The sequence below is a fragment of the Stegastes partitus genome, unplaced genomic scaffold (assembly GCF_000690725.1).
Source record: "Stegastes partitus isolate 25-593 unplaced genomic scaffold, Stegastes_partitus-1.0.2 Scaffold776, whole genome shotgun sequence".
NCBI classification, from domain to species: Eukaryota; Metazoa; Chordata; class Actinopteri; family Pomacentridae; genus Stegastes; species Stegastes partitus.
Window position 1 is genome coordinate 15,619 of NW_007578507.1, and position 16,946 is coordinate 32,564.

The 16,946-nt window shown below is 43.3% G+C and overlaps 2 protein-coding genes across 2 annotated transcripts in view; both read right to left on the reverse strand.

The window, feature by feature from the left end:
* Positions 1–5,956, reverse strand: part of LOC103364757 (thromboxane-A synthase-like) — a 14,711-nt gene extending 8,755 nt beyond the window's left edge. Inside the window, exons 1-6 of the mRNA XM_008291999.1 lie at positions 5,801–5,956; positions 2,036–2,186; positions 1,220–1,313; positions 1,057–1,109; positions 800–896; positions 564–680 (exon numbers count right to left, since the gene is read on the reverse strand). Of these exons, the coding sequence (XP_008290221.1) occupies positions 564–680; positions 800–896; positions 1,057–1,109; positions 1,220–1,313; positions 2,036–2,136 (462 nt within the window). The 5' untranslated portion in view covers positions 2,137–2,186; positions 5,801–5,956. The remainder of the gene's footprint in view (positions 1–563; positions 681–799; positions 897–1,056; positions 1,110–1,219; positions 1,314–2,035; positions 2,187–5,800) is intronic.
* A 1,551-nt stretch (positions 5,957–7,507) lies between these two features.
* tbxas1 (thromboxane A synthase 1 (platelet)) lies at positions 7,508–15,336 on the reverse strand. The gene is made up of 14 exons (XM_008291990.1): positions 15,289–15,336; positions 14,120–14,270; positions 13,826–13,919; positions 13,663–13,715; positions 13,406–13,502; positions 13,181–13,297; positions 11,976–12,064; positions 11,737–11,885; positions 10,381–10,511; positions 9,917–10,273; positions 9,715–9,803; positions 9,412–9,549; positions 8,873–9,035; positions 7,508–8,262 (listed from the first exon to the last, which is right to left on the reverse strand). The coding sequence occupies exons 2-14, from the start codon at positions 14,218–14,220 to the stop codon at positions 8,149–8,151; spliced, it is 1,692 nt and encodes a 563-aa protein (XP_008290212.1). The 5' UTR covers positions 14,221–14,270; positions 15,289–15,336; the 3' UTR covers positions 7,508–8,148.
* Between the last annotated feature and the right edge of the window lie 1,610 nt (positions 15,337–16,946).

Below are 16,946 nucleotides of genomic sequence, written 5' to 3' on the forward strand. Positions count from 1 at the left end.
TGTTGGCTCATGTCTCCCTCTGTACTCATAAAATAAAAGATGCTGCTGGTTTTTGACACTTGGCCTTTTCTTGGAGGGGGAAGTCTGGTGGAGCAAAAACTCAGGTTCTGCCAAAGGTTCCTGTAGACCAGGGGTGTCGAAATCCGGTCCTCGAGGGCCGCACTCCTGCAAGTTTTAGATGTTTCCTTCTTCCAACACACCTGATTCAAATGATCAGGATCGTTATCGGGCTTCTGCAGAGCTTGATGATGAGTTGATCATGTGAATCAGGTGTGTTGGAAGAGGGACACGTCTAAAACATGCAGGATTGCGGCCCTCGAGGACCGCGGTTCGACACCCCTGCCGTAGACCAGGGCACAACACAAGACCAGCACACGTCACCCTGAATTCAAAAGAATCCCTCCTCAACAGCTATATCACGTTACCTCTCCTACTGTAAGAAGCTGTGATTGCATTTCTTTTATCCACAGTCTACATTCAAATATGACAGAAACTCAATCTGGTCCAATATTTCACAGTTAGTACCAGCTCCCCCCCTAACAATCTGAACATTGCTATCTCACTTCTTTCATTCTGGCACCACTGAAGGATGGGCTCACGATGCTCCGGACTCTCTTCCACCGGTCGTTCTTTAACAGGAGCAGAGTGTCAGACATGGGCTTGGGGGCAAAGGGAATTGTCTGCACACACAAACAGAGAAAACACAGACCAAAGCGTCTTATTATAATCTCTGAGGCTTGTGTTGGAATCATGAATATGCACATGTTGTGCATCTACACGCTCTGATGAATGTCCTCACCCTTCTGTTGGGGAAGCTGCTGAAATCCTTGACCATCACTTGTCTGAGCATATCAGGGTCTGCGACCAGCACCACCGGTGTGCGGCCCAAATAATACCTGAAATATACAATAAATGCCATATGTGTGGAGTCACATTAAACAGCAACCTAATTACTGACCAGTATTCATCTCATTTCACACTCTGGGCAAATTAAAATCAGCAAAAGTTCAGATTATCATCAGTCAGATGCTGGTGAAGGAAGTATTGTTGACTTACCCGCATATCCTGCCATGTGTCTTTATAAGATCAGACAATGGGCTGAAAAATCCCTGAAAGAAATGTCAAAAACAACCTGAGCTCAGTCTGAACATTATTCCAAACTGGACACAAGCAGATGTTGGAGATTATTCAGATGGTTCTCTGTAAACAGGTATCTCACCTGGCGAAACAGGAATATGTTGCCTAAGAAAGGAACTGGCTTTGGATGTTTGATGCCACATCGAGAGAGGACAGAAAATGGGTAGACTGAATACCTGGAGGCAAAGGTGTTCAAATGTGGTGATGACTGAAAAGAATGAAACCCAATACAGGAACAAATACAAACATTCACTAAGATTCACTGTTACAGTAGTAGAGTGTGATAAGAGCCGACTCAACAGACTGATAAAAAGAGCCGGCTCGGTCTGTGGACTCCATGGAGGTGGTGGGAGAGACTGTCTGCCATCAGAGGAAACACCTCCCAGCCTCTGCATCAGACTGTGAACTCCTTAAGCAGCGCGTTCAGCGACAGACTGCGACACCCAAAGTGTAAGAAGGTTTCCGCAGGTCCTTCGTCCCAACATCCGTCAGACTTTACGACGCTGCACTTTTTTCCACCAATAAACCCACTATGTGCAATAACCACCACTACCACCTCTGTGTATATAGTTTTCTTTAAAAAAAAAAATCTTCTGTACATAATGTTTTTTTTCACTTGCATTTTTTTGCACTGGGTGTTCCCAAATGATTCTTGCACTGACTGCACACTTACTTTTTTTTTTTGGAGCTGTTGTAACGGTGAACTTTCCCCACTGTGGGATCAATAAAGTTTATCTTTATCTTTACAGTTATTTACCTGCCATCTCTACAGAATGTGTCTGGTAGATTATATAAATGCCTTTTTCGACAGCAGCTCCAGCATCACAAGCTATTATATAATTAGCTTTATCATGTTTTATGTACAACATAATAAACTGAGCTGCTGGCATTTACTCACCAGTAGAGGAGACCCAGAAAGACGAGGAAGAGGCTGAGCGTCACAGAAAATCCACTGGCCTCGCCGATGAACGCATTCAGGAAGTCGACTACAGCCTCCATGATGGAAGAACACCTCTCAGTTCTCCAGCATCAGCATGAGGTGAAGACTTCTGGAGAGAAACAACAAACACAGAAGAGTAATTTTATTCATATTTATTCATTTAACTTTGATTTAAGAGAGTTTAGGCTGATTCATCTCCACTTCTCCTGGATGTCATGCAGACAGATGCTCAGGACCAATAAAATATTATCTGATCTGATCTGATCTGATCTTATCTTATCTCATCTTGGGCAGTGACCTGTAGGAGCAGCCATGTGCATGTACATAATGTCCCACAATCTAAACCTTCAGTAAGTCCCAACCTGAAGTATGAACACCAGCTGAATCAGTTATTAAATGTTCATGCAGACTTTGCTATCATCTTAACTACAACATTCTGAGCTAAACCAAAGCCTGACTTCAAATACTGTCTTGTGGCTCTCAGTCATGTGAAGAAGGAAACCAGTGAGATGGCAGTATGTTCCTCTGCTTTATGCTCTCAGGTTGTTTTTTCCTACAGACTAGCTGGTAGGGTTTTTGTTTGTTTGTTTTAAGACAACTTGGCAGTTATTTTTCACATTTTTCTTGCATTTTTAACAGAAAGAGGGCACGTCTGTCCCCTTTAGAAAATGTCAAAAATAAATTATGTGTACGTACTGCTGAAGCTAACTACATACACCTACAGCTGTCCTCAGATGTGTTCACAGCCTCCCGTTAAAGAAGGAAAACAACAGCTGTCAGTGAAATAAGCTGAAATTGACAAAAGTAATAATAAATAAAAATTTAATGTAAATCATGACGTTGCTTTTGAATTGTGGTTCAGCAGAAATAATAGACTTCTGCACCTGTTGACAGGTGTTCTGACCCACTGCTCATCAGCAAAGGGCTCTGATTGGTCCGGGACAGTTTTTTTTTATTATTATTCTTTTCAACCACAATTCAAAGGCAATGTCTGATTTCACTGAATTACAATTTAGCAAATTTTTATTTATTATTACTGTTTTCAGATTCTAGTTATTTGAGTGACTTTTGTGATTTTCGCCTTTTCTTTAATACCAATAAATTTGGTTAAATTTGGATGACTGTAACTGACAGCAAACCTATGGGGGCATTATTGTAGTAAAACTATTTGTCAACACATACAAAGAGTTGTCAATGAGTACAGAGGTATGAGAAGCTGAAAAATCTACGTATTCGAATACAAATACTGAAAACAGACAAACCACCAGTTAGGAGTCGAGCGGCTTCACCATTGGCTGTCTTTGAACACATGATTTTGCTGCACTTCTGCTGTGAGAGAATCTGAAACTTGGAGCATCTGAACATCAGGGTTTCTGTGCCCTGAGCTCAGGCTCACAGGATCGTCCACTGTGGCTGCTGCCGCTCTGCTGCTCTGTGCCTCAGTAGCCACCAGGCAGCGCTGTGCATCGGAGGCTTTCGCAGAGTCACCCGCAATCACAACCTGAGTTTTCACTCGTATGCGGATGATACACAACTGTTCCTGTCTTTTAAGCCCAATGATTTTAATCAGTTACAGTCTCTGAACAGCTCCATCCAGGACCTTAAAAGACAAAACCGAAGTAATGATTACTGGTCCTGGTTCAGCCACAGCAGCAGCACACTTAGGTTCATTATCCTGTAATATAGCTGCACAATGTAAACGTATTGGGGTGATCTTTGATGGAAACCAGAACCTGAACCAGCAGGTCAGCTCAGTCTTGTTTTATGCAGCTCAGGAGACTCTCTGAGGCGAGGTCAGTTTTATTCAGACATCATTTAGAAATTGTTATTCATGCTTTTATCTCATCTCGTTTAGACGACTGTAACTCTCTGAACACTGTTCTCAACCAGCAGAGTCTTCACAAACTACAGCTGGTCCAAAACGCAGCAGCCCGACTCCTCACCAGATCCAACAAGAGACATCACATGACTCCTGTTTCAGCTTCCCTTCATCGGCTTCCAATTCATTTTAGAACAGATTCTAAGATTTTATTGTTAACCTATAAAGTACGCTCTGGACTGGAACCTCAGTACATTTCTGATCTCCTCACCCTATATGTGCCCGGTCGTAGCCTGTGGTCCTCAGCCGAGGTTCTGCTCCCCGTCCCACAGCCGAGGTTCTGCTCCTCGTCCCACAGCCGAGGTTCTGCTCACCGTCCCACAGCCGAGGTTCTGCTCACCGCCCCACAGCCGAGGTTCTGCTCCCCGTCCCACAGCCGAGGTTCTGCTCACCGTCCCACAGTGGAGGACCAAAGGTGACCGGGCCTTTTCTGTCAGAACCCCACCCTCTGGACCAGCCTCCCTGAGATCAGATCTACAAGCACTTTGTCCTCCTTTAAAACTCTTTTGAAAACACATTTTTACAGATGTGCTTTTACAGGAGTTGTTTTATGAGAGGACTTTTACTCCGTTTGATGGCAGCATCACGGACAGGACATTTTATCTTCTAACTGTTTTATTCCTTTATTGTCTCTTAACTGTCTTCATTTACTGGGTTTTTATTCTTCTTATATATTTGTATATTGTTTTATCCTCTTTCATGCTTTATGTGTTTCACCTTCACCATTTCTTCTTCTTTTTTATTTGCTTTTTACTTCTCTTAATGTCCTTGTTTTCTGTTTTCCGTACACTTCTCTTTGAATCTATAAAGCACTGTGTAACCCTGTTCTGAAAAGTGCTATAGAAATAAAGTTTATTATTAGTATTATTACTACTAGTAGTATTTGAGTGACCTTGTGAGGCAGGGTGCAGAGAACGATGGAGTCCCGACCACACACTGAGTTCATGTTGGTGTTTTTTGCAGTTTGTATAATTATTGAGGCACTTGGTGAGCCTCCTAAAAATATAACATTACAGGTAAAAGTGAACGAGTTACGTCTGCTGAGTTTATGGGTCGCTGAGCACAAACTGTCATGAAGCAGCACTAGCATTAAACAGTTTGCTTGTTCACATACACCTATCGGGATTCTTGTGTCGCGTTCACTCAAAGCCTCTGATGCACAGCGCCGCCTGGTGGCTACTGAGGCACAGAGCAGCAGAGCGGCAGCAGCCACAGGGGACGATCCTGTGAACCTGAGCTCAGGGCACAGAAACCCTGATGTTCAGATGCTCCAAGTTTCAGATGCTCTCACAACAGAAGTGCAGCAAAAGCCACGTGTTCAAAGACAGCCAATGGTGAAGCCGCTCGACTCCTGACTGGTGGTTTGTCTGTTTTCAGCATTTGCATGAGAATACGTAGATTTTTCAACTTCTAATACCTCTGTGCGCATTGACAGCTCTTACTACATGTACACATTTTAAGACAGATGAGCAGATGTTTTTACACATTTGATTACCTAATTACAGACAACTTCCGGTTCGCACTGACAACTTCTTTTCCACATTGACAGATGTCACTTCGGACAGACTGAGATGCAGACACACAGCTCTCCATACGCATGGACACATAGTTTTGCTGCAGAAATGCCCCCATGCAAACCCGGAAGTCGCAGGTCATGTGAGGCTAACCAGCTCATGAATATAAATCTACGAACCAGCTGATGAGCAGATTGTCTTATTTGTTAAAATCCTCGTTTAACATTTGCAAATAAAAGCCGCTTCATTCCTAAATCTGCCTGGAATAAAGTTTGCTCTGCTGCATTACAGTCCACGACTCAGACCAGGTAGACACGGAGCTTCACTCACCTGACACGACCCTCGCTCTGTAAACATTGGAGGTGGACTCACGAACCCTCACCCGGAGAGCCCGCGGCGGCAGCAGCGGGGGGCGGAGCTAAAAGTCGACGGTCAAGACAGACCGGAACTTACAAAAACAAACGGATGTATTTTTTATTTATTTAATTCATGTTCCCCCCACGGATATAAGAGTTTCTACACAGTCTGCAGTAATTTTAATCACACCAGGACAGTTTTTAGAAATGCTAAACATCCTTCTGTGATCTGTTCATTTAACATGAATCCTGTAACTCCGCCTCAGATCAGCTGATAACCAAACCTGTCCCTCTCAAACTAAGTAAACACAGCATGAGGCTGAAGGACTCTGTGACCACACCTCAACTTATAAATACATCACTGCCATTGTACAGCGTTAATCTACCAAAGTCTGACGATTGTGTGCTGCTTTCGGTGAAAGGTGAACTTTCCCCACTGTGGGATCAATAAAGTCGATCTTTATCTTTATCTTTATCTTTATCTTTATCTTTATCACTTCTTACCATCAGTGAGGGCATCAAGTGATGTGGTGTTCACTGGTAGTTATGAGATAAACACATGGCAAAAACGTCAAAGCAGTCCATTGGAATCTCTTTATTTGTTACAGTGCATTCAACACACCAAGTTTTTATTTTATTTAAATTTACAAGCAGCATCTGACCAGTTTTAAATCATTACGACAGTCCCAGTCTAAAATGTTTCACAGAAACATCTGAAATAATAATCAGTAAATCACTCCTATTAAACACATTCAAGTTTAAAATTCCTTCAACCATCTCAGATGACTGCGGCCACAGTCTGAACTCTGACTGATTCCTATGTGATTCGTTGTGATGTTCAATCAGGTGCAGCTGTTCTCCTCTAAGAATAATGAATGACCTGAGCACAGAGGTCATGAAAGGCTCGTATTCCTGCTCCTTACATGTAGAGTTAGTAAATGCGGGTGAGGAATGTGGTTAGGACATGTTTCCTAATCTGTAACATCCAACAAACACTGTCAGTGTTCGTCAGGAATAAAAACAGCAGCAAGCATTTTCTTTCCTTTTACAAAACCACCTGCTAGACTCTAAAACAACAGCTTTCAGTGGAGAAGATTGGCTGATACAGAACAATGACCACATAGAGTCTGCAGTATATTAAATATCATCAGTAACACCTAAAACAAGTGACTGGATTCATCCTCTTGCCAAATAATGCACCATTCTCACGTCAAACTACGTCACTCTGAATCACTCAGACACACGGTAACAAGCTGACATGACAGTTCCTATTTAGTAAATGTAACGGTCATCCTGGAGCATCCCTGCCTTCACCCTGAGTCAGCTGGGATAGACTCCAGCCCCCCATGACCCTAATGAGGACTAAGGTGTAGAGATGATGGATGGATGGATGTTGGAGCATCAAACTCCAGTGAGATACCAACGATACCAACTGAATGAATGCAGTGATGCTGCTGGGATGCGAACAAATACGAAGAAGCAGCAGGAGTGAGAACAACTGCCTCACTAACAACGTAACAGAAGAGCTGCCATTTGGTGGCACAATGTGAAAAACTGGGAGTCTCCATGTTCTCCCCGTGCAGCGTAGGTTCTCTCCGGGTTCTCCAGCTTCCTCTGCGGGAGGAAGCCGGAGAACCCGTCTGACTCCTACCCTGAGTCAGCTGGGATAGGCTCCGCCCCCTACGACCCTGGTGAGGACTAAGGTGTAGAGATGATGGATGGATGGATAGATGGATGGATGTGCAAACTGACATGTTCAGGTAACAGATTCAATCACGAGCGTTGTGCTACTTGACCTGTGTGACTGCTCCAGCTCTGCAGGCAGCTTCATCATCATCATCATCATCATATTTAACTACACACACTAAATCAATTAATGCCTTTTCATATTCTCATTATATTAACTGCAGGAAATCATGAATACCTGAAAGCAGATAAACTACTAAAGATAGAGTAAGCCACTCTAAACCAGCAGACATCTCCTCACCGTCGACTAGCTGTCCAGTGTATGTACAGAAAAATAAAATCCAGTGCTTGTACTCATTCTTTCACATTTTCAGGAGAATATGGCGAGCTTAGTGAAACTTTTAAAAGCATTGCTCCTTTATATTTTTGCAGTGGATGTGTTTAGTGGAACAGCAGCTTGTCGAGCAGGTGGAGGACACAGCAGCTGCTCCTCTCCTCCGTCTCCAGAGGTAATGTGACCCAAGATGCTGCTTCTACCACCACTGGGTTTGGTTTCTTTGCTCATAGACTTCCAGCCTCCCCGCGGCTCTCTGTAACTTTTCATAGAGTTTGTTTTCTACCTTCCAAGAAGAGTTTCTAATCATCTGATGGAGAACTGGCTTCACCTTGTCCTACGTCTCTCTTTGTGATTTTCACAAATATGCCGTTTTTAGGCCCCAGAGTGCTCGATGACTTCAACTCGAGAGGAACCTGGAAGATGCAAACAGTTCTCCGAGTTAAACATGATGTTAAGGACAAATATGGAGATAGCTGAGAGATGCAAACTGAATCCTTCAATCCATAAGGACATGTGTAACATCTACATGAATATATGAGGTATGGACTCAGACTTTCCTTATTGTCATTGCACAAAAGCACAACCGTGAATCTGGCAACGTTGTTGTTTGGCTGCTGGAGCACAGAACTGGAGCTTGTGAGGCAGTGACTGGTTAATAAATACAATAACTATAAATACATCTATATCTATAAAAGAAAAAAACAAGTGCGATGGAAAAAGAGCAAAATATAAACAGAATAACAACAACAGTGTCAGAATATATATATGAAATATTGCACCTATACACATAAATAGAAATAAAATGATGTCATCTTCCAGCCACCTCCACACTAATCCTTAGATTCAATGACCAAAGTGTAAAAGAACTTAATCCATTTTCATATGTTTTTTACAGCACACTGTAGAGACTGAGTGACTTCTTCAGTTTATTATACTGATAACTGCAGGTTAACGTATATAAATGCAGACATACTGCGTTGCTCTTCCACTCATGTGCTTTCCTGAGCAGCTGCTCCAGCTCACCTTGGTCTCAGAACAGGCCACGATGCTGAACCTGCCGAACAGACGCACCAGAGCCATTTTGATTTCCAGCTGGGCGAGCCTCATTCCCACACAGTTTCGGGGGCCGGCCCCAAACGGCAGGTACACGAACGGATGTCGACTGGCCTTGGCCTCTGCTGTAAACCTGGGGACCAACCACAAGTAGGATGTTAAGGAGAATTAAAAGCAGTGGCCCTGGTGAGGATTAAGGTGTAGAGACGATGGATGGATCCATGTTGGGGCCCTGTACAGTGATTTCACTGGACTGAAGGTTAATGTCATCACACCAGTTCAGTGCTTTGGTGTAATGTTAATACACAACTGTTAGATGGTTGTGTTGTGAGGTGGTGTGAATAACATCTAGCTGGAAAGTCATTTCTATAAAGCCAACATTCTGATTGGCTGGTGCACACACCAAGTTAACTGCAGGTGGTGCTATTAGAAATTTATAGACTATTTTATTCTAATTTAGAACGCCAGCGTCAGCCTTTTACAGTCCAGACTTAGAGAGAAGTGAAGACCTTTCAGGGATGAACTTCTCCGGCTCTGGCCAGTGCTCTGGGTCAGAATGGAGGAAGCCTGCTGGGATCTCCAGTGTCGCTCCTTTAGGAAGCATCTGACCATTCACCACACAGTCTTGGTCGATTTCACGCGCAAACCTTGGTGGAACAAAAGGCCACAGGAGAGATCAGTCCTGCAGGTTGAATGACTCTCAGCTCACTGGTCCTTCTTCACTCCACCTGACTGTCGTGGTCAGTGTGAGTCCAACACGTCTAACAGCTGTAAACATAGTGAACATGTGTTGTTTAAAGTCTTTCCTTTACCTGAATCCAGGTGGGTAGAGGCGTAATGCTTCACATACAACCATGTCCAAATACTTCAGCTCCTGGACGTTTGTGTAATCTGGTGAGTCCTACAACAACAGGCAGCATCATGTAAACCAGGAACTGTCCACGGCTGTCATCTCATGTCACCGACACCATGAAGCAAAGACAATGTGGTCAGAGCTGAATCCGACACACTCACATGTCTGGTGAAGAAATCATCCACCTCCTCCTGGACTCTGCGTTGACACTCAGGGTGGAGGGCCAGAAGGTAGCAGGTGAAGGCCAACGTGTTGCTGCTGGTTTCATAACCTGCCAGGAGGAAGACAAAAGCCTGACCCACAACCTCATCCTCAGTCATCTTCTTCTTCTGCGGCCGCCTGACGGGTGACTCCTGTGGGTGCGGATGGCCGCTGTCCTGATCCGAGGCCGACGCCTGTGTCCGCTGGTTCCTGTGGTCCAGCTCATCTGCGTGGTTTGTTGTGTCAAAGTGCTCCAACGACACCATCTCTTTGCTGGTTCGAGCATCTAACATCAGCTGGAGGAAGTCTCTACGCCTCTACACACAGAAGATGAATCAGTGAATTAGAAAAGAAATGACAGTGAGACGTAAAGACACGTATTTAAAAGGCTTTGACTGTTTAACACTGAGTCTGTGAGAACCACCTGCTCAGGAGGCTGCTCCTCTCTCTGCTTGATGATCTTCTGAATGATGTTGATGAAGAACTGATTCATCTGGTCTCGTCTTTTGTTGGGGATGAATCTCGCCAGAGGAGCCATGATGAACGGAAAAGCAACTGGACACACAAACACATGAGTTAGTTGGAGAAACCAAAGCTGACATTCTCACTTCTCAAAGCGCATATGGCTGCACAATAATAACATATCATGCTTTGTTTGTGCACAAACACATATTATGTCGGGGTGGGTGATATGGCAAAAACATCACATCACGATTTTTTTATTATAAAATCACGACTTTGATTTTATCACGATCTTACATGTAAGTTTGAGACTAAGTTCAGCTGGACCACAGATCACTTGTTATTGTGAAAAACTGGACGTTCTGAACTCTGTGTTTTCTCAGCATTCAGAGCAGAGACGTGGAACGGCAGCGCTGGAGAAGTATTTTGGGCTGAGCAGCTCGTACCGCGGGTCGACTGCTTTGGCAGGATTCTGAACCCCTCGTTTTCTACTGTCTTGAATGGAACCATATCTTTTGCTATAAATAAAAGTTGACTGCTTCTGTTGCCTCTTTCCACCGCTTACAGAGCGCCTTTACCAAATGCCCGTGTTAACGTGGTCTGTTTGGGTCCAGCTGCTGCCTCTGGCTGCGGTGCTGCCGGCGGTCCAGTTCGGCTCTCAGCTTACTGTTCAGGGCGCTTTCTCTTCAACTTATTGAACAAGTTTGTCGTGCAGCGTTGCCAACTCCTCAGTAAGGAGAGTAGCTATTGGCTGTCCTAAAAGTCGCTAAATGATGTCATCACCTAATTTGCATAATTGTTATTTACTTGTGATTGTAATGGACGCTGTAGGAGAGAGGAACAATGTCGTGGGACAGACAAACAGTGAGTAGGAAACACCCTAAACATGTTTAGAACTACAAATGAACTGTCATCTGTTGATTCTTGGTTTGTTTTTAAAAGCTGCGGCTCTGTTTGGCTTTCAGCCGTGGCTCTCCATGCGGCTACCGCTGCACATGCAACCAAGGAGGCAGGTAAGAAGTTGCGTCACTGCCCGTAATTCGATTGGTCGGTCAGGTTGATGACGTAATACGTCTGGTGCATCAGTGCAACAGCATAGAACTGCAATTTATAGAATGTGACCTAAATGATCCACATGATCTCCTGGCTTTGGCAGATCGTTTACACGTTTAAATCGTTAATGATCTAATATCACGCACCCCTATTGTTATGTTCAGGTTTCTTAAATCACATTTATTTTCCTCATCATCTCCCTCTATGTGTCTATATGTCCTACATAAACCTTTCAAATGCAAAAAAATAAATAACATTGACTGACTGAAAAACAACATGATGGGTCTGAAGAAGGAAAAGGAGAAGAACATCTGAGCGTGGTGGACAAACGGGTCATCTGGGTTGTTCTGAGAGTCCACCTGAGTTCCAAATGCCACGCTGGCAATGACGTCCATGGTGAAGCAGCCAAAACACCTGCAAAGGAACGAACACCAACAACAATATGAGAGAAACGACAAAGAGGTAATTCCCATACACCACCCAACTCACTGTGTCTGTGGATACCTGTGGATGTCAAAGGCCTCTCCTGACTCAGCGTGGACATTCAGGTTGTTCATCAGGGCATCAGAGGCTGTGTTGATGAGTGGAACCATCTACACCCAAACAAACAGACGCCTGCTGTAACTGATAACTTCTACAAAGTGGGAAACAGACGCCAACCTGTTCTGCAGACACAGCTTTAGTGAATCATCTTTGATCAAAGGCACAAAACAAACAAGCAGAAGGACCGTCTGGTTCAACAAACACAGAAAGCACAAAGTACACAGCTGAAAAAGGCTTTCTGGATCAATACATCAATAAAAACACCTACAGGTAAGATGAATTGCTGAAAGAAGTCAAGACTCTGGTGCAGCACTGAGGAGGTTTCACACAACACTGAAGCCAAATGAACATAAAAACTACTGCTGAGAGTTTTCCACCACTCTGTAGAGAAACAGCACTGAGTCGTTCTGAATAAAAGCAGAGGCCATCATATATCTGAGGACTAGAAAATCATGTGTTAAGATGCTGGTTCTGAGTGAAGAGTTTGCAGGTCCGGTTTGTTTGTTTGTCGTTTCAGAGTTCATCAGCTCTAAAAGTGTTTTGTTAGTTTAACCTGCAGGAGGCTGTGGAGGCCCCTTGAAGGAAATAAACTCATGACAGCAGGGATAAAACTTGCTGTCGCAGACAGTGAGCCCACAGACAGCCTAAAAATACTAATGCACTGTTCCACATGTAGCGCCAGAAACCTACAAAAAGCCCTTAAAATGAATAAGAGGTGAACATGTGATTCACTTTGAAAGACATACATATGAGTTGTCGTTAAGAGGGTAAAGGTAATTTATTTAAATGTTGAGTTGCTTGGATTTGAAAAGAAGTAAAAAACAAAAACATGCTAGAGGACTATGTGGCCACAACATTTACAACTGAATCATTTAAAGAATAAAACCAGAGTAAAGTAACCTGATGAGAGGCTCTCTGTACTTCAACACAGAGGGCCTTCACGTCCTCTCACCTTCTCTGCACCCAAACTGTGGAACTGTGTCCACAGATCTGGTGTTTACTAAAGTTAACTAAAGAATCACTCCTCAACAGCTACATCAAATCACCTTTCTTACTATATGAAACTGTGATTTCATTTGTTTGGAACACACAGGGAAAGAATCCTCATAATTTACACTCAGTTCGTAACAACTCTCCCCCTAATAATCTGAATATTATCATCTCACTTCTTTCATTTTGGCACCACTGAAGGATGGAGTCAGGATGCTGCGCACTCTCTTCCACCGTTCATTCCTCAACATGAGCAGACAGTCGGTCATGGGCTTGGTGGCAAAGCGAATCGTCTGCACAGATAAACAGGAAACCACAGGTGCAAATGTTGGTTAAAACATATCACAGACGTGTGAATATGCACATGTTGTGCATCTACACACTCTGATGAATGTCCTCACCATTCTGTTAGGGAAGCTGCTGAAATCCCTGACCATCACTTGTCTGAGCATATCAGGGTCTGCTACCACCACCACCGGTCTGCGGCCCAAATAATACCTGAAATATACAATAAATGCCATATGTGTGGAGTCACATTAAACAGCAACCTCATTACTGACCAGCATTCATCTCATTTCACACTCTGGGCAAATTAAAATCAGTAAAAGTTCAGATTATCAGCAGTCAGATGCTGGTGAATGAAGTATTGTTGACTTACCCACATATCCTGCCATGTGTCTTTATAAGATCAGAGATTGGGTTGAAAAATCCCTGGAAGAAATGTTAAAAACAACCTGAGCTCAGTCTGAACATAATTCCAAACTGGACACAAGCAGATGTTGGAGATTATTCAGATGGTTCTCTGTAAACAGGTATCTCACCTGGCGAAACATGAATATGTTGCCTAAGAAAGGAACTGGCTTTGGATGTTTGATGCCACATCGAGAGAGGACAGAAAATGGGTAGACTGAATACCTGGAGGCAAAGGTGTTCAAATGTGGTGATGACTGAAAAGAATGAATCCCAATACAGGAACAAATACAAACATTCACTAAGATTCACTATTACAGCTGTTTACCTCATCAGCTCCATTAAATGTGTTTAGCCTATTATATAATTAGCTTTATCATGTTTTATGTACAACATAATAAACAGAGCTGCTGGCGTTTACTCACCAGTAGAGGAGACCCAGAAAGACGAGGAAGAGGCTGAGCGTCACAGAAAATCCACTGGCCTCGCCGATGAACGCATTCAGGAAGTCGACTACAGCCTCCATGATGGAAGAACACCTCTCAGTTCTCCAGCATCAGCATGAGGTGAAGACTCCTGGAGAGAGAGAAGGCAGAAAAAGATTTGGTTTATTGATAATAATATATTTGACCAAGTTTGGGGCAAAGTCTGGGAACCATTCAGAGCAGCTCATTAGATGAGTGACACTATCTCCTGGTGTTGGTAGTAATAGAAGATTAAACAAGTCAGAAGGAAGTTTAATCAGTATTGCTTTGCAGAGCAAACATTATAGCAATGCTGCTGTCTCCTTGGTCCATAGAGATGAGTACTACACCATGAGTAGGAGCAGCCACATGCATAGAAATAATGTCCCCATAGCCTAAAACACTCAGGAATGGAGCCTGTACAAGCTAGCTGGTGTCAGGCCCTGTTTTAATAATGAACCTGACCTTCATTTTTTCACTAGGCACTCAGTATGTCCTCTAAACAGAGCCTAGCATCCATCCAAGTCCTAGTAGGGGGACACTTGTCAAACTAAGTCCCCGCCTACAGTATGAATGGCAGCTAAGTCAATGAATAAATGCTAACTTTATGCTAACTTTGCTATCACTGTCAGTGACCTTCCCACAACATTTTGAGTTGAACACCAAAGTCTGTCTGAAATTATGGTCAGCATCACCTGGTACTTTCTGGTCTCAGGTTGTTTCCCACCAGCAGATTAGCTCCTAGGCAGTTACTGATGTTCCTTTTAGCTCACCTTTCCTTGTGTTTTTAACAAAAGGCAGCATGTCTATCTTTTCTATGCTCCCCTCTTTCTATTACAAACCCGTCAACATGCCACAGTTTTATGTTAAAACATTTATTGACATAAAACAATGTCAAAACTAAACCTATGTATGTGTAAATACCACCTTAGCTAACTACATGCACACAACTGACAGCAGATGGATGTCGGAGGTCATTTGAGGCTAACGGGGCTAGCTAGCAGCTTGTCTACTTGCTAAACTGGACGTCGTGCGACATTTGTCAGTAAAATCAGCTCCATTTCTTTAGCTGTCTGGAAACTCTTTGTCGTGTCACCTTCAAAAATGGGTAAAATCGTAGATTAATTTACCTTACACAACTCTCACTTCCCTTGTAAACATTAAGTCTTCCTCTTTGTGCCGCTGGCTAGCAACGCTGCAGACAGCTGAGGTTCATACCGCCACCTATCGCACCGGAGTGGAACTGCACCAAGCACACACTAGTGACAGTAAATGGGAATGACAGGCTTTATTTATGTCAGTGTTCATTTTGTTCTCTTTTACTCTTTTACTCTTTATGTACAGGCACAATATCTGGCACAATAAATTCCTTTTTTTTAAAAAAATATCTTATCTTATCTCATCTCATCTCATCTCATCTCATCTCATCTCATCTCATCTCATCTTATCTTATCTTATCTTATCTTATCTTATCTTATCTTATCCAGCAGAGCGTGCAGGATTGTATATACCAACCTTGTCATGAGAGGCTATAATGTTGAAGGCTCAAAGTTTCTGCAATACATGCAAAGTTTTTCCTTGGTGACAAAATAAATAAATAAAAAATAATTTATATATCCCCTTTCAAAAAGTATGTCACCATTAAACAAGTCAGTATTATCCAAAACATGAAATTTCCCCAGATAAGACAAATTGAACAGTTACAACAAACACCAACAATTAAGAATAAGCATTGTGATAAAAGCGAGTCTTAAGACGAGATGTGAAGAAGGATGTTGAGTTTGCAGAGAGTCCCACATCTGAAGGGCAGCTGGAGTGTTAGCAGGGTCCTGTGGAGGATCTCAGGCAGTGATGAGGCTCATGGGGAGTGGACCAGGAGCCTGGCCAGAGAAAAGACTTATCATGGTCTTTAGGTTTCTAGTTTCGTTTCATTGGGGTCCATTCCTGTGTTTCCTTTGCCACGTTTCCCGTGTCTCCCTGTTTGTTTCCATGTTGGTCTATGTGTTGGTTTCATGTTCCTTTTCAGTTGCTTCCTGTTTTATTTTGAAGGTACCTTTCCTCGTGTGTCTCTTGTATATTTACTTCTGCTCTTTGTGCCAGTTTCCTCCCTTTTGGCTGACATGACTGGTTGCTCTGCACCTGTGTCTGGTCTCCTCAAACAGTTCTGAGTCCAAACGGACTCGTCTTCCCTCTGTATCTGTCGGTTGGTCCTGTTCTCCTGACTGCTCCAGCCCGACTTCTCCCATGTGCTCCTTAGCTTGCCAGCTGCATGGTTTTTCCATCTGAGTCATTACTGGTTTCTCTGCATCAGTTTCTGTTGGAGTCTTAGTTTGGATTATTTCCTGGACTTCCAGCTGTCGTTTGTCTTCCTGCCATCCTGAGTTACAACCTGTCTGAGTAAGTTTCCTTTGTGCTTTCAGCTGTTTCACCTGTTGCGTCCTCACCTGAACACCCCTCTGACATTTCAGACAAGCAGGAAGATGATCAGGTCTGAAGCTCAGAGCAAAGGGCGCCTGTGACTGCATACGGTCTCTTCAGCTGTTAACAGTCTGAAGATATGAGCTCACTTCAAAGGAAAAATCACAGTTAACGCTCATATTTCAAGGATCCAGTTGTTAGTATCTAATACACATTAGCCCTGTGGCTTATTTTGAAGCACAGTTTATGTGATGTGACACTGCTGCACCATAAATACCCAAAAGTCCAGGTAGTTTACTCACAGTACAGGATTTTTGCACATTTTTTAGAAGTCTGACGCAGCAGTGAGTAACGGCCAAGACTCCACATG